Source organism: Muntiacus reevesi, chromosome 12 (assembly GCF_963930625.1).
Source record: "Muntiacus reevesi chromosome 12, mMunRee1.1, whole genome shotgun sequence".
NCBI classification, from domain to species: Eukaryota; Metazoa; Chordata; class Mammalia; order Artiodactyla; family Cervidae; genus Muntiacus; species Muntiacus reevesi.
The window spans coordinates 62,611,312-62,638,248 of NC_089260.1; the positions used below are offsets into that span (position 1 = coordinate 62,611,312).

The 26,937-nt window shown below is 37.5% G+C and overlaps 1 protein-coding gene, 1 non-coding gene and 1 pseudogene across 3 annotated transcripts in view; all 3 read right to left on the reverse strand.

The window, feature by feature from the left end:
- Nucleotides 1-181: 181 nt before the first annotated feature.
- Nucleotides 182-26,937, reverse strand: part of TATDN1 (TatD DNase domain containing 1) — a 31,627-nt gene continuing 4,871 nt past the window's right edge. Inside the window, exons 2-12 of one of the 2 annotated variants that reach the window (XM_065903505.1) lie at nt 26,229-26,294; nt 24,372-24,421; nt 23,159-23,222; nt 21,878-22,021; nt 21,734-21,776; nt 10,360-10,445; nt 10,237-10,277; nt 7,109-7,185; nt 3,809-3,879; nt 2,661-2,787; nt 182-364 (exon numbers count right to left, since the gene is read on the reverse strand). In XM_065903505.1, the coding sequence (XP_065759577.1) occupies nt 262-364; nt 2,661-2,787; nt 3,809-3,879; nt 7,109-7,185; nt 10,237-10,277; nt 10,360-10,445; nt 21,734-21,776; nt 21,878-22,021; nt 23,159-23,222; nt 24,372-24,421; nt 26,229-26,294 (872 nt within the window). In that variant the 3' untranslated portion in view covers nt 182-261. Of the gene's footprint in view, nt 365-2,660; nt 2,788-3,808; nt 3,880-7,108; nt 7,186-10,236; nt 10,278-10,359; nt 10,446-21,733; nt 21,777-21,877; nt 22,022-23,082; nt 23,223-24,371; nt 24,422-26,228; nt 26,295-26,937 lie in introns of those variants that run through there. The other variant, XM_065903506.1, reaches the window with a different exon arrangement.
- TRNAR-CCU (transfer RNA arginine (anticodon CCU)) lies at nt 15,150-15,222 on the reverse strand. Its single transcript has one exon. It is a non-coding gene; the product is annotated as a tRNA-Arg (tRNA).
- On the reverse strand, nt 25,543-25,897 carry LOC136145271 (mitochondrial import inner membrane translocase subunit Tim8 A pseudogene; annotated as a pseudogene).

Below are 26,937 nucleotides of genomic sequence, written 5' to 3' on the forward strand. Positions count from 1 at the left end.
TATTTATTAGCCATTCTGTCTTTGCAGCATTGTCATAACATTGTCCTTTTAAACTTTTAAGATTACAAAATGAAATACTTTGGGGGGTTTTCACTATTTTAAACCAAAATTAAGTGATTTTAGAAAATTCTGATCTGACTTCATGGGTGGTATGCAGTGATATGATACCTCTTTAGACAACTTCCAGAGAATTCCTTTATTGAAACTTAAGTTTTATCATGAAATTTTATATACACGGTGGGAAAATGGGAGACATATCAATTACATATCAGGAAAAAATATTTTAATAGTGTTGTTATATAGTGTATTGGCTAGTTCCAGTGGATCTTCATCTCTTACTGCTGACATTATCTCCAGTATTTGACTAAAACAAAACAAAAATAGATGGTTAAATTTCTAAGTAAATATTGTTTTAAAGATATTTATCTTTTTTCACATAAATGAAAAGATACTGTTTTAGCATCTTTAGCATAAAAAGCCTAACAGTATGTATTAAAGTTTTCAGCAGTGTTAACAGAAAAGTTTAACTGCTAGGATATTTAAAACAAAGCAATTAGAAATAAATTTCTGGGACAATCTTGCATGTAACTAGAGCCAGGAACCAGGTTCAAGTAAATTACAAAGCCAGCCCATATTATGTGTCCTACGGTTGTGGAACTAACCAGTGAAAATAATGAGCCCTTTTAAACTGGGGGTCATTACACATTAGTGGGTCATGATGAACTTTTAAAAAATTAAAAGTACACTTGCATTTAGTAAGGGAAATAGTGTTCCATTTTTGTTTGGGTTATATTTATAGATGCAAATGTGTACCAAGTCACACAGTGTGGTATTGTGGGGATAGCAGTCAAGAGTTTGAAAGCCATAGCTTAGAGAACTAGTTGTAAAGGGCAAGAAACTGCCGCATCATCAGCAGCACAGTGACAGCAGAGGAAGTTAGAGCACGGTGCTTGGAAGTGCACTGGGGGTGGGCGGGGGTGGGGGGAGAGGCGCTTTCTCTTCCCGTAGGTTTCGCCCTGCAAAGGAGAGGTGCCCGTCTTTCACTCTTTGCCTAGAATGACGGTAATTATCAGCAGTGTTTTCTAGCAATATTGCATGTAGACAGAATATTTCCTATGCATGAATTAAAAAATTCAGTCAAATTAAACGTTTAAATATTCTTTGTCTTAAGCTTTTTGTTTCCCTTTACGGGTTTGTAAAATATGAACACCTAGAGGAATCAAGAGACAGAGATTAGCAATTAACTGGAACTTTTAAGTTCTATAATAGTGACAAATGCTTTGTTTAACATATATTAAATGAAGTGACTGAAATTTTTATCTGACAAAATATGCTAAAAGAAAATCTATTAACATTTAAAGTGACACTAAAGACCCAGTTTTCTTAGCAAGTTAGAGTTTTCTTCTATAGACTACTTGGAACTGGAAATTAATACATAATACTGAGAAATCAATATGATTCCTGCCACCAGTCTCCCTTCCAGTCTTTTCTCCACATGGATTGATTGATACCAGTTCAATAGCTTTCCTACTTAAAATCCTTTGGGTCCTGATAAAATCTAAACCGCAGGTGGGTGGCACATGGGCTGCACTCTCTGGCCTGTCCTCCCTATCACTTACTGAGCATCCTACTTTCTGCCACACTGCGGTCACTGTTCCCAGCTCTTCCCCAGCCTGCCTTCACTCAAGCTGAGTGTTTATCTCCGTCTGGCCCAACTCCCAGCCCAGCTCAGTAAACAGTTGAAATGTCACTTGAGTTAAGCACCCTGTCTCCCCTCAGGGCAGGCAGCTGCTCTGCCCTGTGTGTGTCCCTACCCCTATAACAGCACCGCTGTCTTGGACTATACTTACTATCTGCTTGTTTGCTCCAGGAGGATCTTTGTCAGACTTGTTTAATGCCTTACCCAAAGTACCTGGCACAGTGCACCTGCTTATCTGGTGGGGTGAGGGCCTCAGTAACCTGTATGTCCCCTGATACTTGACAAGAGCTCCAGAATGTATTTCATGGAATTTACAGTCTAAAGTGGGGGGAGGGGGAATCTCTATTCAAATAATTAAAACTGTTAATAGATGCTAATTAGTATTCAGCATTAGACTAGAAGCATGTTTATTTCTGAAAGGTAGTTTAAAAATTTTTTCAGTTTGCAAATATTGATTTTCCCAAGGAAGTAAAATTCTGTAAAGTTCTGCACTTTTTTCCAGTTGGAAAAAGGAAATCCTTTCTATGATTTGTCCTTTTGTTCAGAGGCTTAAAGAACAGTGTTATTTCTTAGGTTTATTCAAGCTGTGAAATCTTTTGGGTCTCCTGCTAAGATTGCTTTTATAACCATCAGCAGGAAACCTGCAAGATAACAGAACTTAAGCCAGGTAAGGTAATTCTGTCTATGGAGAGCTTTAAGAGCTTTCCCCCTCCCTACAAAATGACAAATGACTAGAATCACTTAAAGTTCTTACTGCTATAGTAAAACCACTTTGGGTTGAGAGGGTATGGGAAAAAAAAAAAAAGCTGATACAAATTCCTCCAAATCACTGCATTAAAATGGTCTTTGATAACATCATTTGGATTTCATCCAACTTTAATTCTGTACCTTGAATTCATTTTGTAAACAGTGTTGGTGATTGACTTTAATATTCTGAAGGCCCTGAAAACAAGATACTTACATTATATGGCAGGGTTCATTTCTGTCTTTCAAACAGTGCCCGTTTTCCCACTTCTTTTTGGTAGGAAATGAAGTTTTTATATATTTTGATCCAGCATGTGTACTTTTGACTCCACACCAAGGTGCATCTAAAGGTAAGCAAAGAAAGATTCTCAAAGAGATCTACCTTTTTAAGTTATTTTTATTTTAGTGAATATTATCAAACTATTACATAACCTCTAAAAAATATAAGCCATGATTCAGCTTAAATGGTAAAAGGCAACAGAAAACAGCTTTAAGAAAGTGCAAGATGAAATCCTGAACTGTATAAATTCTTTTAAAACTGTTATTCCTCTTTTCCCCACTAACAATATGCTTTTAAAAAATGATCTAAAGCTAAAATAAAATACAGTAGTAACATGAAAACATTTAAAACTTTTTTTGCCTCTACTGAATGTAAAACAGTATGCAGGATCTTAGTTTCCTGACCAGGGATCAAACCCACGCCCCCTGCATTGGAAGCATGAAGTCTTAACCACTGGACTGCCAGGGAAGTCCCCAACTGTGCTTTGAATACTGGGATTATTTACTTACCTAACTCTCTAATAAAGAATTAAAATAGTTTACACATTTTACAACCATTAATAATTTTCATGACTTCCCTAAGGAAATATAGCTGATTTCTTCAGAATGACTCAGTCTTGACTTTATTTAAAAACTCCATGTGTATAAGAAGAGCCTCAAGTTCAGACTATAGACAGAATTTTTAGCTCTGAACTTTATATTCTGAGAGGCAACAGATTAATTTCTAAAATTCTTAAACCCAATTTGATTTAAAGTTTGCATTACTTTAAAAGTATTGTACAATTAAGCCATTGTATAAAAAAAATTCTGAATAGCTTTTGAATCCATTCTTGTTTAATAAAATAATCTCCTTAGTTACCACATAGTCTCACACTGCATTTTTAAATGCTTAGGCTTAGTCAAGCTTCTAGATTGAAAAAATCACTTGCATGAATATTTTTCTATTACAACTCCCCAAAGACTTTCTGACAAGTATAATTGTTGAGGTTTAAGCATGCTTTTCAAAATAAAATATTTATTATTACTTTTCTCTAACTCTTGGGGGTATGGTTTAATATGAAAATTAAGTTCTAAAAGCAAACTTACCAGTCTCAATCATTAATTTTTCACTAGGTATTGACTTTAGAACTTCCAAATTAGCCTCAGTTTTCAGTGAGCTTTAAAAAGAAAGGTTACTTATATATAAAAATGTATTTAATGAGTAACAACTTTTTCATACTATAAACTTGTTTAAAACAGATTGCAAAACTAACCCAAAATCCTGAAGGAAAACTTTGGTTGGCTACAATGGAAGTGTACTTTAGAAAAGTGTTTGCACATCCTTTCCCTATAGAATCCAGATTAAGATCTGTTCCAAGCAGATCTCACTTCAGGGGATGAAATTTTTTATGTTTATCAGTTGATCATCCAATAACTTTCTGTAACAGTCTATGTTAAACAATCTTTTAAAGATCTTGCATTGCAACCCCCATTCCTCACCCTCCCAAATCTGGAAACTTGAAGGATCTTCCACTACTCTCTAGACATTCTGAAACTTTGTAACGTGTCCGAGCATGAAACATTTTCATCCATTTAGGCAGTTGGAACCTTCTGATTGAGATTTTCCCCCATGCCTAACTCAGGGAAAACATGGAAAAACAGGACGTTTCCTCTTTCATTTTCTCTCTTCCCTCTGGGACTTTCATTAGTCAAGTTTAGGACTCCTGAATTTGTCTCCTAGGTCCTGCTTCTTTCATACCTCTTTTTCTGGGGGATTAATTTTCATTTTCAGACTCTGAGACAGACTGGATTATTGGTCCCAATTCTCTCTCCTTTGACAGAATTATGTATCTGCATCTTTGCCATTTCTTAGTAGGAAGAAGGAACCTGAATCTGGCCATGGCCTCAAGACTGTCTTTGACCAACGGGATATGGCCAGAGGCTTGGAATGCACTTTTATGATTTACAATGGCAATCTCAGGATCATCTGAGATTAGCATGCGCCAGGTAGCTGCTACCTGGGTGTCTAGGCACCTGGAATGAAAACATAGGGTGAAGATCTGAACCCAACATGTACCCTGTGGCAGAGAGCTCACATTATCAATTAAACCCCACCAGACTCAAACCCATGAGTGTTAAAGTTTAATGTAATATGCCAGTGAGTTTTGGGATGGTTTGCTATATAATGCGATAATGACTAATACTGTCTTTATGTTGCACTTTTTATTTCAAGACCTCTTATAACTCTTTATGGAGTTTCAGATAGATACACAACTAGAATATATAGAACTCTCTGCCTGTATTTATTATCTAGCCCCATCAGTTATCAACTCCTGATTGATCTTGTGCATCCACTTACCCCTACTGTCTCCTATATAAGGAAAGTTGTATGGATTCAACATTTTAACACATCTCTAAGCGTAAGGATTTTTTAAAAAACAATACTATTATGTCTAAGAAAAATCCAACTCTTTATCATATCTAGTATTCAAATTGTCATACCTACTCCTTTTGTTTGACCTAGGGTTCAAATGAGGGACAAATATTACAGTTGGTCATCAGTGTTCTAAATTTCTTAACCTATTAACTTCACCTGCATCTTTCTTCCCCCACGAAATATGTTGAAGAAAACCAGTTGTTTGCCCTGATAATCTCCCCGCCTTGACTTCATCTGTGCGTTGTCTTTTAACAGGGTCCTGCGTCCTCTGCATTTCTTCAAGGAGCTCTAAAGTGCAATCCAGAATCTTGATCGGATTTAAGTTGAATTTTATTTTTTTGCAAGAATTTCAAAGGCAGTAGTATGTATGATCTTCTGTCCAGAAGCACATAATATCTAGTTGTCCTTTAAGTCAGATGTGGATGCCCCAATGCCTAGACTGATTAGTTCATAAGGAGTTGCAAAATAAAAAAATCTTTTAAGTGTGTTGATTCCCTAGCTTCCTCCAGTGGTGCTGTTATTTTTAACACATTTTTAATCTTTTTTAAAAATTAAAGTTTTTAAGTTTTTTTTTTAATCTTTAAGAAGCTCTTACTTTTGTATTTTTCCTTAGCATTCTGTTCATGTTTTATAGATGAAACATCTCTAATCTTTAAAAGATCTCTTTTAAAGTGCTTTTCCCTAAATAGTTTCCTCTAATGTTAATTTTTCTGTTTATCTGGGTCTTTTTCTTTCTGCTGGTTCACCTCATTTATCTGATGGTCCCCTGGTTATGTTTAAGGAAGCCTGGGTTGCCCATGTTGGGTTTCCTCTGCTCTTGTGTAAATAGGACTATTTTACTGCCAGCTCTCTGAATGGAGATTGTTCCTGGAAGCTCCTTGTGGGACAGGCCAGAACCGGGCGTGCTGACCCACAATTTCACTTAAGGGTGCTGCTGCTGCTGTTGTGTCTGAGACTCTGCGACCACATGGACTGTAGCCCACCAGGCTCCTCTGTCCATGGGATTTTTCTGGCAAGAATAATGGAGTGGGTTGCCACTCCCTTCTCCAGGGCATCTTCCCAACCCAGGGATCAAACTCTTGTCTCCTGCTTGGCAGCAGGATTCTTTACTACTGAGCCACCTGTAATGTACTATAAAACTAAATCATTGATTAAAATATGAAAGAAACATCTAGGACATTTACTTAAGTCTTAATTCTAAAGCAAATAATTTCATATTTCTATTTTCAAAAATGGAATTTAGTAAAAAAAAAAAAAATTATATATAATAAAAATAATGAACTAAAACACTGAAGAGGGGAAGGAAGTCTTACTATTTCGCAATTTATTTATTGAACGACACTGATAGCTGAGAAAAGACACTGGTAAAAACGCCAAATTAAAAAACTTGGAAGAAACTGAGCCCAGGGACCCAGCATGCTAGTGGACTGCATTGGGTGCCTGAAGTTTAAGTGTATATAAAAGCAGGAAGGTTACCAAGTGAGGAAGAGTATAAAGTTCTCACACTGAGCGACTTTACACCTGTTTCCTAACTTCTCTGTGCCTCCGTTTCTTGGCCTACAGACAGAAGACGACTGTCATAGTGTGACCTTTCCCTCATAGATGGATATCATGTATATTATGTATATATTATGTATATGTATATGCAATGCTGGGAATACATACATGTTTTAAAGGGATAAAGTGATCTGAAAATAAACTGCATTGCTAGAGAAAGCTAGCTGCTGAAGCCAGCAAAAAATTGTTTTCCATCACTGGAACACAGGATAGCGGTTTATAATTTTCAAGCTTTAATCTCTAATAGTAACATACTATTTCTTACATTTATTACTAAAATGCACAGACCAAGGTCAATACAATACACATACACAAATTTTAATAAAACAAATTTAAATCTTTATCAGCAATTCACTATAAAACAATTTAAGGAATCTGCTTAATATAAAAGTTAAAAGCACTTAAGGACCTACCAACCATTAAACCCTATATAGAGACCCAAGTCCATCAAAGCAGCTGCTGCTTCCTTGGTACCATCAAATGAATGCACCTAAGGACATGAAGGCACAATTTTATTATGATACTTTTTCTTTAAAATTCTAAATAACCTTAATAGGCTTTCTAAGTAAAAATATAAATGCAATGTGGATATTTGGAATATGGGATTTCAAAGGTGGCCACTACAGTTTTTATTTTCAAATCAAACTGTACAATTATAGCCTGTCGTCTCCAATGTGATGAGGAAAGGAGGAGATGGTTGCTAGAATTTCTGTCTATGGCTGTGCTGAGGTCTCTGTACCTCTAGGAAGGGGACTGGAGGAGGGAGCCACATTCTAGGCAAAGCATAAGGAAAAGTGGACATGTACATAACTTTAAAATTTTAGATGTTCAATTTTTCTGTTAGAGGATACTTTTTTCCCTAAAAGAGAATTAAGAGACAAACTTTAAGATCTATAGAGAGACTGTAAGAACATCATTAAATTGTAAATTGTTACATAGTCTGTATCAGCTCAGCAAGCAAAAAGGATTAAGATGGTCTTTTTCTCCTTCAAAGATAAAGCAAAAATGTTCACACTTTTGATACCAGCATTTCCAGCTGACTAGAGAGAAACAGAGCCTCTGATAGCACCAAGATAATCTGAAATACAACCCTCATAAACCACTGTAGAAAATTATTCTTTATTTGGCAATTTTTTTAATAAAGGTCAAACAGGTTGGATTTGTTGTTGATGTTAATTTTTTTAAACTACAGCTGGCCCTTTAACAACACAGGCCTGAAATGAGAAGGTCCAATTACATCTGGTTTTTTCCAACAGTAAATACTACAGTACTACATGATCCTTTGTTGGTTTAATCTGCAGATGCAGAACTATGTGGGCAACCCACATGCGTAGGGCTGACTGTAAGTTATACATGGATATCCGATGCACACAGGGTCAGTGCCCCTATCCACCACCACACTGTTCAAAGGTCAACTGTATTATCCGGGCTGTTTAGTCACTAAGTTGTGTCTGTCTCTTTTATGATCAAAATTCTCCCAAGCCAGGCTTCAGCAGGACGTGAACCAAGAATTTCCAGGTGTTTAAGCTGGATGGAGAAAAGGCAGAGGAAACAGAGATCAAATTGCCAATATCCGCTGAATCACAGAAAAAGCAAGAGTTCCAGAAAACATCTGCTTTATTGACTATGCCAAAGCCTTTGACTGTGGATCATGACAGACTGTGGAAGATTCTTAAAGAGATGGGAATACCAGACCACCTTACCTGCCTCCTGAGAAATCTGTATGCAGGTCAAGAAGCAACAGTTAGAACTGGACGTGGAACAACAGACTGGTTCCAAATTGGGAAAGGAGTACATCAAGGCTGTATATTGTCACCCTGCTTATTTAATGTATATGCAGAGTACATCATGAGAAACACAGGGCTGGATGTAGCACAACTGGAATCAAGATTGCCAGGAGAAATATCAATAAACTCAGACATGCAGGTGACACCACCCTTATGGCAGAAAATGAAGAACTGAAGAGCCTCTTGATGAAAGTGAAAGCGGAGAGTGAAAAAGCTGGTCTAAAACTCAACATTCAAAAAACTAAGATCACAGAATCCAGTCCCATGACTTCATGGCAAACAGATGGGGAAACAATGGAAAAAATGACAGGCTTTATTTTTGGGGGCTCCAAAATCACTGCAAATGGTGACTGCAGCCATGAAATTAAGACACTTGCTCCTTGGAAGAAAAGCTATGACAAACCTAGACAGCATATTCAAAAACAGAGTTATTACTTTGTCGACAAAGGTCCATCTAGTCAAAGCCATCGTTTTTCCAATAGTCGTGTATGGATGTGAAAGTTGAACCATAAAGAAAACTGAGCACTGAACTGTGGTGCTGGAGAAGACTCTAGAGAATCCCTTGGACTACAAGGAGATCAAACCAGTCACTCCTAAAGGAGATCAGTCCTGAGTGTTCACTGGGAGGACTGATGTTGAAGCGGAACTCTGAAACTCCAATACTTTGGCCACCTGATGCAAAGAACTGACTCACTGGAAAAGACCTTGATGCTGGGAAAGACTGAAGGCAGAAGGGGAAGGGGACAATAGAGGACGAGATGGCTGGATGGCATCACCAACTCAATGGACGTGAATCTGAGCAAGCTCTGGGAGTTGGTGACGGACAGAGAACCTGGTGTGCTGCAGTCCATGGGGTCACAAAGGGGTGAACACAACTGAGACAGTGAACTGACCGACTGAAAGGACAGATGAAAATGTGCCCAATGATAACACCACAGTAGTGTAGAAAACATGCATATCACTAGTAGTATGAACTAGGAAGCAGAGGCTGAAATCTTGAGAAAATATACACAAAACTATCAAAGCAATGTAATGTGGGCATACAGTATGTGCTTCTCGCCAGCTCCACCTTTTTGGCACAGTGTAACTATGGGATTTCATACACCTGGATCACAGCTTTGCTAGAGATCAGTGAGTCTCCCTTAAAATCACATGTGAAAATTGTACATGTGAGCATTTTTCTGAGGCAATTTTCAAGAGTCTATGATTCAAAAAAAACAAAAATCACTGCTATGGGTATCCAAGCTAAGTGTTAGATAATATTTATGGAACTGAATGACCACAGCTCACAGAAGCAAACTACAGAAATGACAATGTGTCTCTAATCAGAGTGACAATAACAAATACAGTTACAAGAAATTAGTGAAAAGCTGAAAACAGTGCTTAAATTTATATTTTGCTCAAAATTTAAATGGAAAAACATTGAAGAATGGCTGAGGGAAGAAGCAGAGAAAAAGATCATGCAGAGTGTTACAAGGTATAGAACTAAATTCATGGGATTTTCTTGTGAACAGAATTCTTGTACTCATTCTTGTACTCTGAACAAAGTAAATGCAACTAAAACAAGTGTGGTTTATATTTAAACCTTCTCTGGTCCATAGATTCAACAGTAAATTTATATGCCCTCAATTAATTTAAGAGAGAGCAGAACCTTAGTAATTTTATTGCTGACATCTAAATTACTTTATAGTGGCCAACCTTAATAACCAAAGCACTTTTGTGCATCATTTATTAAAAGTAATTTCTATACTTACCACTCCACCTACACACCGATCTCTATTTCTTCTCATTATGTCTGTGAATTTAAAACAGAAACACCTTTTAGCAAATAGCTTGATTTCTGCAAATTCTTATATGAGATATTAGCTTTAGCTCACCCAAAAATTCAGCATGTGAGTTCCGACAATGAAGAAACATGGGTAATTTTGTTTGTTCCGACAGTTCAAACTGTTTTTCAAAATACCTGCATAATGCAAAAAAAATTTTCCTAAGAATTTTATTTTAGCATGAGAAAGATAATTGTCAAATGATTTTTAAGTTAAAGGACTTTTATTCTCTAGAAATTATAGAACAGAAATAGTGAATTCAGGCATTTAAGATACATCAGGCCTAGCCAAAGGCTTTTATAAAGACTTCCTAAAGGGTTGCTTGATTTTCTGGGATTACAAAATTATTTTCAGAAATGTCTTGTTAGTTTTTCCATTATAACTGCCAGGTAATTAGGTAGTTCTTTACTATCTCATTGCTGGAAGTAAAGACCTATAAAGTTTAAGTTTACAGTGATGGGGACTGTTTCCCCAAATAATTACTTTTAACTAGCTTTCTGACTAAATCCCAACAAATGAAGTGGACACCCTCCTAATAACCATGGATCCTTTCCCCAAAGCATGTGTTGGTGGCAGAAGAGACACGGCCAGCCCCTTGTCCCCAAAGCTGGCTGACCACCTCCAGGGGGAATCAACTCATTCCAGGGAGAAGCCAGGCATTATACTCAGTGTTTTTCATGTGCTGTTATACAAGAAGTTACTGCCACTAAGCAAAAAGGATTCCCTTAAAGAACTAAATGCAGAGGATTTATTAAACAAATGAGCACAAAAACTGAAATACTCTTTTTCAGAAAAATGAAAACTACATGATAAAGTGGCAGTCCTGAATATTTTAGAGTACTTTATAAAAAGGTTTTTCAAGTGCCTCATACCATTATCTCATCTAATTCTCAAAATAACCCTAGAATAGGAAAGAGCTGATATCAGGGGGGGTTTAAGACCTTATCTAAGATCACAATACACAATGAAGAACCCTGGGGTTGGCAGAAGGAAAGAAATCTTAAACATTAGGGCAGAAATAAATGCAAAAGAAACAAGAGACCACAGCAAAAATCAAAGCTAAAAGCTGGTTTTTGAAAAGATAAATAAAATTGACAAACCGTAAGCCAGACTCATCAAGAAACAAAGGGAGAAGAACCAAATCAACAAAATTAGAAATGAAAATGGAGATATCACAACAGACAACACTGAAATACAAAGGATCATAGGAGACTACTACCAGCAGCTCTATGCCAATAAAATGGACAACTTGGAAGAAATGGACAAATTCCTAGAAAAGTATAACTTTCCAAAAGTGAACCAGGAAGAAATAGAAGATCTTAAAAGACCCATCACAAGAACAGAAATTGAAACTGTAATCAGAAATCTTCCAGCAAACAAAAGCCCAGGACCAGATGGCTTCACAGCTGAGTTCTACCAAAAATTTAGAGAAGAGCTAACGTCTATCTTACTCAAACTCTTCCAGAAAATTGCAGAAGAAGGTAAACTTACAAACTCATTCTATGAGGCCACCATCACCCTAATTCCAAAACCAGACAAAGATGCCACAAAAAAAGAAAACTACAGGGCCAATATCACTGATGAACATAGATGCAAAAATCCTTAACAAAATTCTAGCAAACAGAATCCAACAACATATTAAAAAGATCATGCATCATGACCAAGTGGGCTTTATCCCAGGAATGCAAGGATTCTTTAATATCCACAAATCAATCAATGTAATACACCACATTAACAAATTGAAAGATAAAAACCGGATCATTATCTCAATAGATGCAGAAAAAGCCTTTGACAAAATTCAACACCCATTTATGATAAAAACTCTCCAGAAAGCAAGAATAGAAGGAACATACTTCAACATAATAAAAGCTATATATAACAAACCCACAGCAAATATTATGCTCAATGGTGAAAAACTGAAAACATTTCCCCTAAAGTCAGGAACAAGACAAGGGTGCCCACTCTCACCACTACTATACAACATAGTTTTGGAAGTGTTGGCCACAGCAGTCACAACAGAAAAAGAAATAAAAGGAATCCAGATAGGAAAAGAAGAAGTAAAACTCTCACTGTTTGCAGATGACATGACCCTCTACGTAGAACCCTAAAGACTCTACCAGAAAATTACTAGAGCTAATAAATGAATATAGTAAAGTTGTAGGATATAAAATTAACACACAGCAATCCCTTGCATTCCTATACACTAACAATGAGAAAACAGAAAGAGAAATTAAGGAAACAATACCATTCACCAGTGCAACAAAAAGAATAAAATACTTAGGAGTATATCTACCTAAAGAAACAAAAGACCTATACATAGAAAACTATAAAACACTGATGAAAGAAATCAAAGAGGACACAAATAGGTGGAGAAATATACCATGTTCATGGATCAGAAGAATCAATATTGTGAAAATGAGTATACTATCCAAAGCAAACTATAGATTCAATGCAATCCCTATGAAGCTACCAATGGTATTTTTCACAGAACTAGAACAAATAATTTCACAATTTGTATGGAAATACAAAAAACCTTGAATAGCCAAAGCAATCTTGAGAAAGAAGAATGGAACTGGAGGAATCAACCTGCCTGACTTCAGGCTCTACTACAAAGCCACAGTCATCAAGACAGTATGGTACTGGCACAAAGACAGAAATATAGATCAGTGGAACAAAATAGAAAGCCCAGAGATAAATCCATGTACCTATGGACACCTTGTCTTTGACAAAGGAGGCAAGAATATACAGTGGAAAGAAGAAAACCTCTTTAGCAAGTGGTGCTGGGAAAACTGGTCAACCACTTGTAAAAGAATGAAACTAGAACACTTTCTAACACCATACACAAAAATAAACTCAAAATGGATTAAAGATCTAAATATAAGACCAGAAACTATAAAACTCCTAGAGGAGAACATAGGCAAAAACACTCTCCGACATAAATCACAGCAGGATCCTCTATGACCCACCTCCCAGAATATTGGAAATAAAAGCAAAAATAAACAAATGGGACCTAATTAAACTTAAAAGCTTTTGCACAACAAAGGAAACTATAAGCAAGGTGAAAAGACAACCTTCAGAATGGGAGAAAATAATAGCAAACCTAGATGCCCATCAGCAGACGAATGGATAAGAAAGCTATGGTACATATACACAATGGAATGTTACTCAGTCATTAAAAAGAATACATTTGAATCAGTTCTAATGAGATGGATGAAACTGGAGCCCATTATACAGAGTGAAGTAAGCCAGAAAGATAAACACCAATACAGTATACTAATGCATATATATGGAATTTAGAAAGATGGTAATGACAACCCTATATGCAAGCCAGAAAAAGAGACACAGATATATAGAACAGACTTTTGGACTCTATGTGAGAAGGTGAGGGTGGGATGATCTGAGAGAATAGCATTGAAACATGTATATTACCAAGTATGAAACAGATCACCAGTCCAGGTTGGATGCATGAGACAAGTGCTCAGGGCTGGTGCACTGGGACGACCCAGAGGGATGGGATGGGGAGGGAGGTGGGAGGGGGGTTCAGGATGGGGAACACATGTAAATCCATGGCTGATTCATGTCAATGTATGGCAAAAACCACTACAATACTGTAAAGTAATTAGCCTCCAACTAATAAAGGAAAAAAAGTTAAAAAGTAACACTGAACTTCATATATCAATCAAGTGTGATAATATAAAATCTACCTTTTATGAATGAAAAAAAAAAAAAGATCACAACACACAAGAGGCTTTCAAGAAGCCTCTTCCTGTTCCCAGCAAATAATGACAACATCACAGGACATGACAGGGTGGAAGTTCATGTTTCCTTTCATTTCAGTGGTGGTCCCTCTCTATTTCATTAATGGTCATGCAATTTAAGCTAAACCAGGAGTTACAGACAAGGGTTTAGCTTTTATTAAGGTGTTTAGAGGAACAGTTTTTCTGTTTAACTTAAATCACCTTTGCTGTGTTTTCCTATATCTGATCTCCTGGAAATGCCAGACAACTATTTTCCTAGAGCACCTCCTTTGTAAAGCTCTTGAAAATGTTCAATTTTAAAATCAGAAATAGAAATGTACTTCTCAAAGAAACAGCCATCCCAAAGTTGGTGGTCTATGTATTATCCATCGTTTGTTTGTTTCTTTCAGATTCTCCTGGACTAGAGTAAGTAAAAATACTTTCAGTTAATTAACATGGTGCTGAAACTTCACAGTGTAGAAAATATAAACAAACACTTGGAAGAAAAAAAATTTTAATAATTACTACTAGTCATTACTTCCAAAACCTCTAAAGTAATTCAAATGTCAGCAGTTAAGTGTTCTCTAGTCATTATGTAAACTTTACTCTGTTTCTGGCTTCTGGCTACACACAGCCACACAACCAAGACACAGAGTTACACAATCTAATGATCACCTTGGAAATAAGCCTTCCTATCACAGAGAAGGCAAAAGTACAATTTATGAAAATAACAGATGCCCAAACAATGTGCTTACAGGGATTTTATATACTTTGAGGAAAGAAAGGTTGATGTGCTCAAGCTAACAACTAGGTATTATATAAGAAAACTAAGAGGTAAAACATCATTCCTAATAATACAAATTGAAGATAATTGGTACTTAACATCATATGACTATTGGCTTAAAAGGGAAAACAACCCACAGTGGTAACAAGATAACAGAAGCTAAAGGGCAGGAAGTGGCACCTATTAAGAGACTCCTTTGCTTCTTTTACTTAGGGGGTTTTTTTTTGTTTTTTTTTAAAGACTTTTATTTATTTATTTTTAAACATCTATTTTTATTTATTTGGCTGCATAGAGTCTTAGTTGTGGCATGTGGGATCTAGTTCCCTAACCAGGGATTGAACCCAGCCCCCCTGCATCAGGAGCGCAGAGTCCTAGCCACTGGACCACCAGGGAATTCCCTTACTTAGGGTTTTTAAAAATTCAGAAATGGGAATTAATCTCTACTTGAGTTAGATTTGCTCTTTTTAGTGAAGTTTTAATTTGCTTCTGGTTGTATTACTGCTTCTTTGATTTTAGGGTCAACAATAGCCAAGGACAAGAGCTTGAAAAGTTCAACTTCAGAGTACCAGTAATTATTACAGGCATATCTTGTTTTATTGAGTTTCTCAGACAGTTTTTTTGTTTTTTACAAATTGAAGGTTTGTGGCAGCTCCACATGAAACATATCTACCGGCGCCATTCTTCCAATAGCATCTGCTCACCGTGTGTCTCTGTCTCACATTTTGGTAATTCCTTCAATACTTCAAACTTTTTCATGATCATATTTGTACTGTACTATATTACCATATTTTCATGACTGGATCTGTAATCAGTGATCTTTGATCTTACTATAGTTGTAGTTTTGGAGTGCCACAAACCTTGCTCATACCAGACAGCAAAGCTGATAAACAGTGTGTGTGTCCCCTCGTCTCTCCTTCTCTCCTTGAGCCTCTCTATTCCGAGACACAACACTGAAATTAGGCCAACTAATGGTCCTACAAAGAATGGCCTCTGAGTGTTCAAATAAAAGGAAACGTTTCGTGTCTCACGCTTTAAGTCAAAAGCTAGAAATATTTAAGCTTAGCAAGGGAGGCACTTTTAAAGCCAAGACAGACCAAAAGCTAGGCCTCTTGAGCCTGTTAGGCAAGTTGTAAATGCCAAGTTAAAATTCCTGAAGGAAACAAAGTGCTACTCCCCTGAATACACAAATGATAAGAATGCAACACAGCCTTACCGCTGACATGGAGAAAGTTTTAGTGGTCTAGATACTAGATCAAACCAGCCATTACATTCCCTTAAGCTAAAGCCTGATCCAGAGCAAGATCCCAATTAACTTCAGTTCTGTGCAGGCTGAGAGAGGTGAAGAAGCTGCAGTAGGAAAGTCTGAGGCCAACAGAGGGTGGTTTGTGAGGTTTAAGAAAAGAAGCCATCTCTATAACATAAAAGTACAAGATGAAGTTTGGGGTGGCTACAGCAATTCTTAAAATAAGACAACCACGAAGTTTGGTTTAAAGGGGGTTTAAGAGGAAGGGGACATATGTATATACATGGCTGATTCATGTTGATGCACAGCAGAAACCATCACAATATTGTGAAGGAATTATCTTCCAATTAAAAATTTAAAAAAAAAGTGCAAGGTGAAATAGCAAGCACTGATGTAGAAGCTGCAGCAAGGTATCCAGAGATCTAGTGAAGATAATTAATGAAGGTCACTATACTCAACCACAGATTTTCAATGCAGATGAAACAGTCTTATGTTGAGAAAAAGATACCATCAAGGACTTTCATAGCTAGAGAGGAGAAGTCAATGCCTGGCTTCAAAGGATACACTCACACTCTTGTTAGGGGCTAATGCAACTGGTGACTTTAAGTTGAAGCCAACATTCATTTACCAACCCGAAAATCCTAGGACCCATAAGAATTACGCTAGGACTTCCCTGGTGGTCCAGTGGTTAAGACTCTGATTCCACTGCATGGTGCATGGGTTCGATCCCTGGTCAGGGTAGTTCCTCATGCCACGTGATGCAGTCAAAACAGTGGGCAGGGGGGAGGGAAAGGAGAAAAAAAGAATTATGCTAAAAATTTACTCTGCCTATGCGCTACAAAGGGAATAACAAAAGCCTGGGTGACAGCATATCTGTTTACAGCATGGTTTACTGAGTATTTTAAGTGCACTGCTGAGACAACGCTCAGAAAAAGAGATCTCTTTCAAAATACAATGGTTCACTGACAATGCACCTGTTCACCCCAGAGCACTGATGGGGGTGTACAATGAGATTCACGTTGTTTTCATGCCTGCTAACACAACATCCATTCTGCAGCCCATGGGTTAAGCAGTAATTTTTACTTTCTAGTCTTATTATTTAAGAAAAACACTTTGTAAAGTTATAGCTACCATAGCCATAGATAATAATTCCTCTGATGGATCTGGCCAAAATAAACTGAAAACCTGGAAAGGATTCACCATTCTAAATGCCATTAAGAACATTCATGATTCGTGGGAAAAGGTCAAAATCTCAACATTATCAGGAGTTTGGAAGAAGTTGATTTCAACCCTCATAGATGACCTTGAGGGGTTTAAAACTTGAGTGGAGGAAGTAACTACAGATGTAATGAAAATAGCAAGAGAACCAGAATTAGAAGCAGGGCCTGAAGATGCGACTGAAGTGCATAATCTTATGATAAAACTTTAATGGATGAGAAGTTGCTTCTTATGGATGAGCAAAGAAAGTTATTTCTTGAGATGAAATCTATTGCCGGTGAAGATGCTATGAAGACTGTTGAAATGACATGACATAAACTTAGTTTGATAAAGCAGTGGCAGTTTTAGAGGGCTGACTCCTATTTTGAAAGAGGTTCTACTGTGGGTAAAATGGTACCACACAGCGCTGTATGCTACAGGGAAACAGTCTGTGACAGGAAGAGTCAGTCAACGCAGCAAACTTCACTGCTGTCTTATTTTAAGAAATCGCTGCAGCCACCATCCTGATCGGTCAACAACCATCAACGCTGAGGCAAGACCCTCTACCAGCAAAAGGGGTCAGCAAAAAGTCTGGCTGAAGTCTCAGATGATGGTTAGCGTTTTTCAGCAATGAAGCATGTTTAAAGTCTGTGAATTGTTTTTTAAGACATAATCCTGTCACATACTTGACAGACAATACAGTGTAAACCTAACTTTTATATGCACTGGGAAACTAAAACATCCCCGTGACTTGCTTTGTTGTATGGTCTGGAACTGAACCCCTGATATCTCTTTGGAATGCCTGTAATTTGGCTTGATGTAAATCCAAAGACCCAAGCATTCCAGCAGTACACCTTAATCCAGTGTTAATCTCGCATCAGCCAAACGGGAGAGTGAGACACTCCATACCATCAGCCCTTACGTTCCTTAAAGCCCCAAATGATTATTTTGAAGTTTTGTCTGATTTCTGATTAAATATGACTGTACAGTATCAACATTCTAAAATCCCAAGAAAATTGCCCAAAGCAAATTCCTCCCACTCAAATGAACCTAACTCTTAACCTGCAACAAAGAAAGGAGTGTAGCACCAGGCAGAGCAACTGAAAATGCAGGGTATGCTTAAAGGCGAACTTTCCCATATCTAAATCAGGCCTTTTCCTTATCTACTTGCTTTTCTTTCTTTCTTTCTCTTCCAAAAAAAAAAAAAAAAACCTTTTCAAAAGCCCCAAACAAAAATGATAGCCACTGTCTTCTTTTAGGATGGCAATATTTCTAACATTTATTCAGTACTGACTCTTTTGCCGGGCACAGCACAAGGGACTTGACGTACTAAATGTTAAGAAAGGCAGGCACAGTATCCCCGTTTTAAAGATGAGGAAATTGAAATTTACAAAGGAAAACACCAAAAGGCAGGTATGATTCAAACATAAAGATCTGCTGATTCAAAAGGTCTTATTGCCTTTTTTCTTCCCCCAGATACTTTGTCTACTGCATAGTAGCGGGTTTTTGGTGGGGTTTTTTTTGGTCTTGCCTCCTTCCTAATCCATTATACTAATTTATTTTCTATTTGTCTCTTCTCATACATCATTTTCCTGACTATACATTTTTACTTTAAAAAGCAAAACAATAACAAACTGCGCACTAGTAATTGTGTCAGATGGACAACTGGCATATGTAAGCACAGACCAAAATCTAAATTCTTCAAACAGACTGAACAGTAAAAGCTGAATTATAAACTTTTTATCCATGATGCTCTATAGGAATCAAAAAGATGCTTCCCTCATTATTAAAAATTCTGTGCACATATACATGGTGCTCAGAGTACTGTGCTAGGTGGCATCCAACTACAACATGCGGAAGGCTTGGTCTGGGCCTTTGAAGAACTCAGAGACACTAATGTGTTTTGGGAGTGGAAGGGGTTAACACAAACCCACTTATTACAGTGTGAGAAATGTTGCAACAAGGACAGAGTGCTACGTGGCAGAGAATAGGGGTGATGCTGTTAGTACACCCTATGGGAAAGGAGGAAGCAAAGGCAGATAACATAGGTATCTGTTTCTATGACAACAACCCAAATGCAATTACTACTGGTGTGTCATTTTTTTTTAAACTGTCGTTTGATGTTTTGTAAGAAAATGAAATCTCAAACTGAACTGCCCATCTATTTAAAATTTCTATGGTACTTTAGTTTGTCCTTAGCTTTACCTGCTCTGGAAGAGGCCTCAGTCACATCCTGTCACCTGAGCAAAACCATCTGACTGCCCCAGAAAGTGAATCCTTCCCTCTGCTGTTCACATACTTTCTGATAGCTTTTCCAACCAATTTAATTATTTATGTCCTCTACTATCTGTAGAGACATAAGAACCAAGTCTTTTTAACAAATTTTTATTTTAATTGGAGGATAATTACAATGTTGTGATGGTTTTTGCCATATTTATTCTTCTTTGTATCAGACTGAGGAGACACTTGGTAATCATTTACTTAACCAATGGAATTCAACTCTATTACAGGACAACACCTGGACAACTGGCATGTGTGCTGAAGCATAAACTATACGTTGTTGTTTAGTCGCTAAGTCATGTCTGACTCTTTGAGACCCCATGGACTGTAGCCTGTCAGGCTCCTCTGTCTGTGGGATTTGCCAGACAAGAATACTGGAGAGGGTTGCCATTTCCTTCTCCAGGAGATCTTCTCAACATAGGGAATATCTCAAACCTGAGTCTCCTGCATTGGCAGGCAGGTTCTTTATCACTGACCCACCACAGAAGCCCATGAACTATGCACTGCTATACATATACTGTTTTTAAGTTCTGATCTTAAGATGACGGTGAAGTATCCACAGAGCTGATACTATCAATGTTTTCATGTAACACACACACTAATCAGGTTTAAAGCATTTCGGTTGCATGTTAGAATCAGTTTATGTCATCTGGATGAAGTCATGGGCAAGAAATCTTGGGGGACTCTGCCACTGTCCTTGATGGTCACACCACACAATCTGTTCACTTCCTGAGGCTCATCTTGGCCAAAAACAGCCATGAAACTGGAGGTATTATGACCTCCGGGCTTAACCTAAGGAACTATTACAGACAACTGATCCTCTATTTAAGTGTGAATATGTGAACTTCTAAGGTTAAGCGAACTGACCTACATGGTATTCAGGAAAGGTACAGAGATTTAGTAATCCTACCAGTAATCAGTCAATGTCCCTAAAAAAACACAGCAAATAACATGCTACCAACTAAACAGCTCTGAAAGGCTCTATTACCATGAAGCCTGAAAGGAAGAGTCCATAGAACAGTACCCCATCCTGCGTCACGTGGTCATGGTCCTTCAGGAATTCTGGACCCTGGAGTCCAGGGTACAACAGACTCACTGTCAATCTGCTCCTCACTGTGGGGACTTCCCATGGACCAGACACACTGGGACTGTCGTGTGTAGGCAGGGGAGGGGGCAGGAGGAAGTACACTTCTGGCAGGTCTAACTTATAAAGTCCCTTCAGGCCATCAAGCACTGGCTTAATCAAGACCATATGACAAAAATGGCTATTAAATATTATGAGCAAGCTAGATAGTATCTTAAGAGAGAATTTGATCCAGGCTCCTCTGTCTTGTTTGAGAACCTAAGCAGGATGAAGGGCTGTTTATTCTTAAACGCTCGAGGAACAGATATTACACCTTATTTATAGTTTTGTATACTATGAGTTCCCAGCAGATTCTGGCACATATTACTCCATAAATATTTACTGAATAAATGAATACCTAAATTAGCCTCCTCCAGAAGCTCATTCTATTTTGCCATCTGATAATTAATACACTGTACCTGAAACTCAACAACATGCCTAGGTCCTAAATTAAGCCCATGACGCAATTTTTCTTTTCGGCCTTCAACACAACCCAACAGTACGGCAACAGAACTCCAACTAACAGCTATAGGCAATGGTATTATAGGAGGTCTCTGAAGCTTGTGAGCTTGGCGTTTTCTTAGAAGACACCACTTTCAACATGGCTCCTACAAAAGGATTCTCAAGTTCCAATCACAATATCCAAAGCCCAACAAGAGTGAAACATGTTTTTGTAGCTTTGGTAATTGACCCTATATTTTTTAAAAAATATCTTTTACTCTTAAGTCATATGCCCCACAACTGAATTTATTTCACTAGAATGGTTCGTGTATGAATGCACTTATTATCAAACAAACAAAAATCAAAAGTCTAGCATGTAAAAATCATCCCTGTTTCTAATAAATTAGATGGTTAAACCGATAGGGAACCACATTCTTCCACCCCTCACAAACTCCATACAAGCATTCATGGAATGTGCTTCACTTAACTTCTTATATACAAAGGAAAAAAACCCAAAAAACCATGAAGCTTAACCTAACTACATTCTGAACTGATAAAAACTGTATAAAAATCACCCTTAAGATTTTGCAAAAATTTCTAAAGACAATAAATTTCCTTACTTGAGCTGAGTATCTTTGGGACAAAACTGTAGTCGGTCAAAATCTTGAAAAGATAAAAAAGAATCAAGAATTACTCATGACTTGTAAAGAACAAATCAGCTATTTTCAAACTGAGTCACGCTAACGGGATAAGTTGACACTTACCAAGTCCACATTCCCCTATTGCTACAACTTTCCCCTTGTTATTTTCAGCAAGATTCAGTAACTCCATCAGGTAATGATCAGGGTCATTCTTTTCGAATTCATCACATCTTGTAGGATGACACCCAACGGTACTGAAAAACATATCTAGCACAAAATAATGCTTAGGATTATTTTCAAAGTATTTTTTCCATATTTATATTTAATATGAAAAAAGAATATCACATAATTTCAACTGGTACATTTTTAACAATACCCATAAACTAGTCAAACTATCAGAAATGCACTGGATTAATCACATAAGAATTTCTGGAATACTAATGCCATTTTTGGACATGAATATGAAAACTGCTTTAACATGCAGAGGAGTGGAACAGTGGAAGAACCGAAAACTTTTAAAAGCCTATCTGTTTGGGGATAATGAATACGGAAGGTAACATGGAAGTAATATTATTTATGGAAGGTAGTATGGAAGGTAATATTCTTATACACATCAAAAGCCTCTGGGAAGATGTTTTTAGGACTTTAATCACTAAGAAAAAGTGTCAATGAATCCTGAAGTATGCATTTTCAAAAGATTTCAATAAATAACAGCTTTTAATGAATAAATTAGTATTTTGAAAAATAACATGGAATGCCTAATTCTTTAGTGTCAAGCACATGAAGTGTGCGCCTGGCCCCTCCCCAGCAAAAACAAACAACAAAAAGGTTAAGTAAATAAACGCCAGATAAAGGACGGTGTTTTATGTAACTAGGGTTCTTGTAGGAACAAACTCCAAAACTTTATGTTCATATGCCTGTATTTATTTAGTCTATAAAGTGAGCATATGAAGGGTTATATACTATATTGTTACTTGCATTCCTGGGGCCTTGCACAGTGTCTCTAATCTGCATGATAAATATTTTAATAAGTATATTTTGTAGCTTAAGTTAAAGAGCTATTTGCTATTTATTTAAAAGCAACTCATATCTTAAAACATATTACAGTATACACACAAAAATTCTGTATCGGGAATATCTGAGGTTAAATTCTATGCCTAGTGAACTTAATTCTCATTAACTGAAATCTTGAAACAATTCTTATTAAATATAAGAGGGCTCATCTGATATGACAATGGGCACTTTGAATTTTTTCATCTTAATCATGTCCCACTGAAATCAGTCTATCTTCCTGCTGTGTCTACAGTCATGATCTGCTGTATCTGTACCTGAGGCAGTTCTCAGAAAGACTTCTTCAAAATAACTTAATTCACATTGTGGGAGGTAAAAGTAATATGAGGATACCATTTGTTTGTGCCAAATGCAGTGCATCTTTACTGTCTTGTAGATTTCCACCTGTAATCATAAACTGAAACAGAAAGGAATAAAATAAGTCCACTTTAACAGGGTGTCAACAAGTTTCCCAAATGTGCTTTCCTGCTTTTTTTCCCAAAATGCTTCTCTCTCTTCGACTGTCACACACCAACCTGCAGAACTCACCTGGTCACTTTTTAAAACTGAGGTTTATTTAACTTACAAGCAATAGCTACTAAGTGCCCTAATACCACACTATGGAACTTAAATCTTTTTATATATGTATATATATATTATTTACTCATTTTTATTTTTGGCTGGGCTGGGTCTTCACAGTTGTGCAGGCTTTTTTTCACTTGTGGCGAGCAGGGGCTACTCTCCAGTTTTGGTGCCCGAGTTTCTCACTGTGGGGGATTGTCTTGTTGCAGGGCTTGGGCTCTAGGGTGTGTGGGCTCAGTATTTGCAGCTCCCAGCTCTAAAGGGCATGCTCAACAGTTGTGATGCAGCAGTTTAGCTGCTTCATGGCATGTGGGATTTCCCAGATCAGGGATCGGACATGTGTCTTCTACATTGGCAGGTGGATTCTTTACCACTGAGCTGCCAGGAAGCCATATGGAACTTAAATCTTATTCCCTGTGCACATGTGTGGGCTAGCTTGCTACTTTAAAAAATACCAGTTAAAGAGAAATATCTATTCAAACAATTTGACAGAGCTAAAATTCACTTGCTTAGAACTCTCTAAAAGTAGTAGGAATTCTCCTGATTATCAAATTATTACCATAAAAATTAAAGCGTTCTCTCAGTTGCTTAAAATGTTATACACAGTATAAAAGTTAAACATGGTGATTAGAGATATATCTTTCTGATGATTGTTTACTTCTAACCAAAGCTAAATTATGTTATAAAATCTACTAATAGTTGCCTCTTAAGAAGCCTGGTAATTCAGATGGGTTTTAAAAAACTTCCTCAAGAAGACTTGGCCATTTACCACATTTCTGATCGCGTGGAAGAACCACCCACAAGGTGTGTGTCACTTACACTGATGAGAACATATTAGTTTAACATTTTATTTCATTAACTTGTTAATATGACAATACATATTGCAAAATGCTAAGTATGGCATTGGCTCTTTCTCATCTGCAGTATTTTAACCAAAATTTAGGTTTTTTAAAAAAAAATCATAATAACAAAAATGAAACGTTACCTTTTTAACACCAATCTGAACAGCTCTCTCTATTACATCCTGTAAGTCATCTGTAAGAGATGAAGCCCACATTAAAAATATGGTAAATAAAAACTCACTTATAATTTAATTATCCTCTATTGAAAGAAAACATAGAAATCACAGTTACTAAATCAAAGTCAAATCAATACTATTTGATAAGTGCTTATCATATAATAAGACCTAGCAATATCTTTAAAAAGAAAAAAAAAAAAAAAAAAAAGCAACCCACATAAGGCAAAATAGGTGAACTGTATTTCTGTTTTGTTGACCAAAAGGGTGAAAAGTCTGTTTGGGTTTATGGTTTGCTTTTTTTAAATTTTCATTTAGAAGCTTTTATTTCAATGATGAAAAGATGCAGTAAATGGAAACTATCCTTATTTACAACCGGCATGCACCTCTACCTGATACTGCTGTTAGTTTCTGACTGACCCAAATCTTAATTTTCTCATTTAGGCACATCTTTATAAATTTTTTTGGACCCTGATATTCACGGTAAGTTAACTTTCTTCCTTGTGGCAGTTTAGTATGAAAATTATGTTCACTGGCTAGCTTCCTTTAACTAAAGGCCTCTAGACTCTCTCAGGCAACCTGTCCTAGCTTGAGACCATACTTTAGAGAAATATTTAAGTGAATCACAGTATAAGGGAGGGAGGTAATCCAGAAAGTTGGAATGTACTGTATGAACATACCATACATTTTTGCCATCAGCTGTAGTCAAACACTAGATAAGGAGGCCTACTGTTAAGTACCAAATTACTCTTCCCAGACTGCTGCCCTGAGACACAAAGAAGTACACTGGTATCCCCAGAAATCTGAAATGAACCCACACAAAAAACAAGTTAACAGATTATTACCTATGTGGTCCCACTGTCAAATTATAGAGCAATTCCACTATTAAAATTATAAGAAGCAGTTAATGGGACTACGAGAAAAGCATCGGCCCACATAGAGTAATATTCATCTAGTAGTTTTCCATTCATCTATCAGTTTTCACAAGATTAGCATTAAAAAAACACAACCCCAAACACAGCTAACCCTCAAATCCCCACCCACACCGAACACTGGTCTTCGTTCATTCTCAGAGGACAGGACGTCCCAAGAGTGACGAAGGTGGGAGCCAATTCCCCTACAGTCTTTTCTTCAACCATCCCATCAACTGCTCTTCATTTCTTGAACTACCTTCCTTTTCCAAAGAGGTAATGCTGAGGTCAGTCAGAAAGGCTTTCTGAGAAGCCTGCCCTGGATTTCTGCGTCTGCTCCAGTCGTTTCACGATGAACCGGCTTGTGTCAATGAAGCGCTCTACGCAATTCACGAGACAGGCCTCAGCCCGACTGTCCAACTTTGGTCCAGGCTTGTCCACGCACTTCTCCCAGCAGAGTTCCGTCATCTGGTGCACCAGCTGCTGGAAGCGATGCTTCTGGGTCTCCACCTCGATGAAATGCCGCAGCTGCGGGTCGACCGAGCCCATACCCACCGCGGAGGACGACGACGAGGAGGGATCCATCCCAGCGCCCCCCCGCGGCCGGAGACAAACGCCGCGCCAACTCACCGACCTCCACGTGCCTCCGCGGCGGAACCGGAAGCGCTATGGCTTGCCTTTTATGCGCATGGTTATCTCAGTTTCTATGTTCAAAGTTGTAAACTTGATAACATTTTACACATGTTCATCACCGTGGTTTACCAATATAGCTGATATGGGTTTCACTTTTAGTTTTAGCCAAGATGCACAATAAATCCTTTAATATTTCAATTTTAAGGGTGGGTCAAGCTTTTTATGCTCTCCCTTGGGTCAGAAAATTTGTCTTCATAAATAGCTTACCAAAAGAAAAGTTTACCTTGATGCTTTTGAACCCCTCTATAAATTCCTCTGAACATAGGATCTGTCAAGTTGATACCAATATCTGTGGAAAGCAAAAACAAAACACATCATCATGGAGGGCCTCTATTTGAAATTTTTACTTTAATAAAAGGTCCAGTTACTAACCTTTTCATTCACACATTCATACAAAATCTAAGTGCCTACTGCTTGTCAGTCACTGTGCTAGACACTTGGGATACCAAGATGAAAGCCAGTAGTCCGGCTCTCAAGAAACTCACTGCAGAACTGGCAAGGCATACTCCTTAATAGCCAATTAAGAACTTAGAATTAGGGGACTTCCCTGGTGGTCCAGTGGTTAAGAATCTGCCTTGCAATGCTAGGGATGCAAGTTTGATCCCTGGTTGGGGAACTAAAATTCCACATGCCATAAAGCAACTAAGCCCACCGGCCACAACTAGAGTCAGAGATTCAGTATGTCACAACTAAGATCTGACACAGGATCTTAAATACTGAAATAAACAAGTTTGTTTTTTTTTTTAAAGAAAGAAATCATAAGTAGATACTAGCACTGTGGGACACACAGGAGGACCACCCAACTTAGTCTGATAATTAGTCCAGGAGGGGTTTCCAGAAAGAAGCACTTCTTGAACTGAATCTTCAAGGATAAGTTGGGAGTTACCCAGCAGAAGACAGGAAACTGCAGATAAGTGGAAGCAGCAGAAACA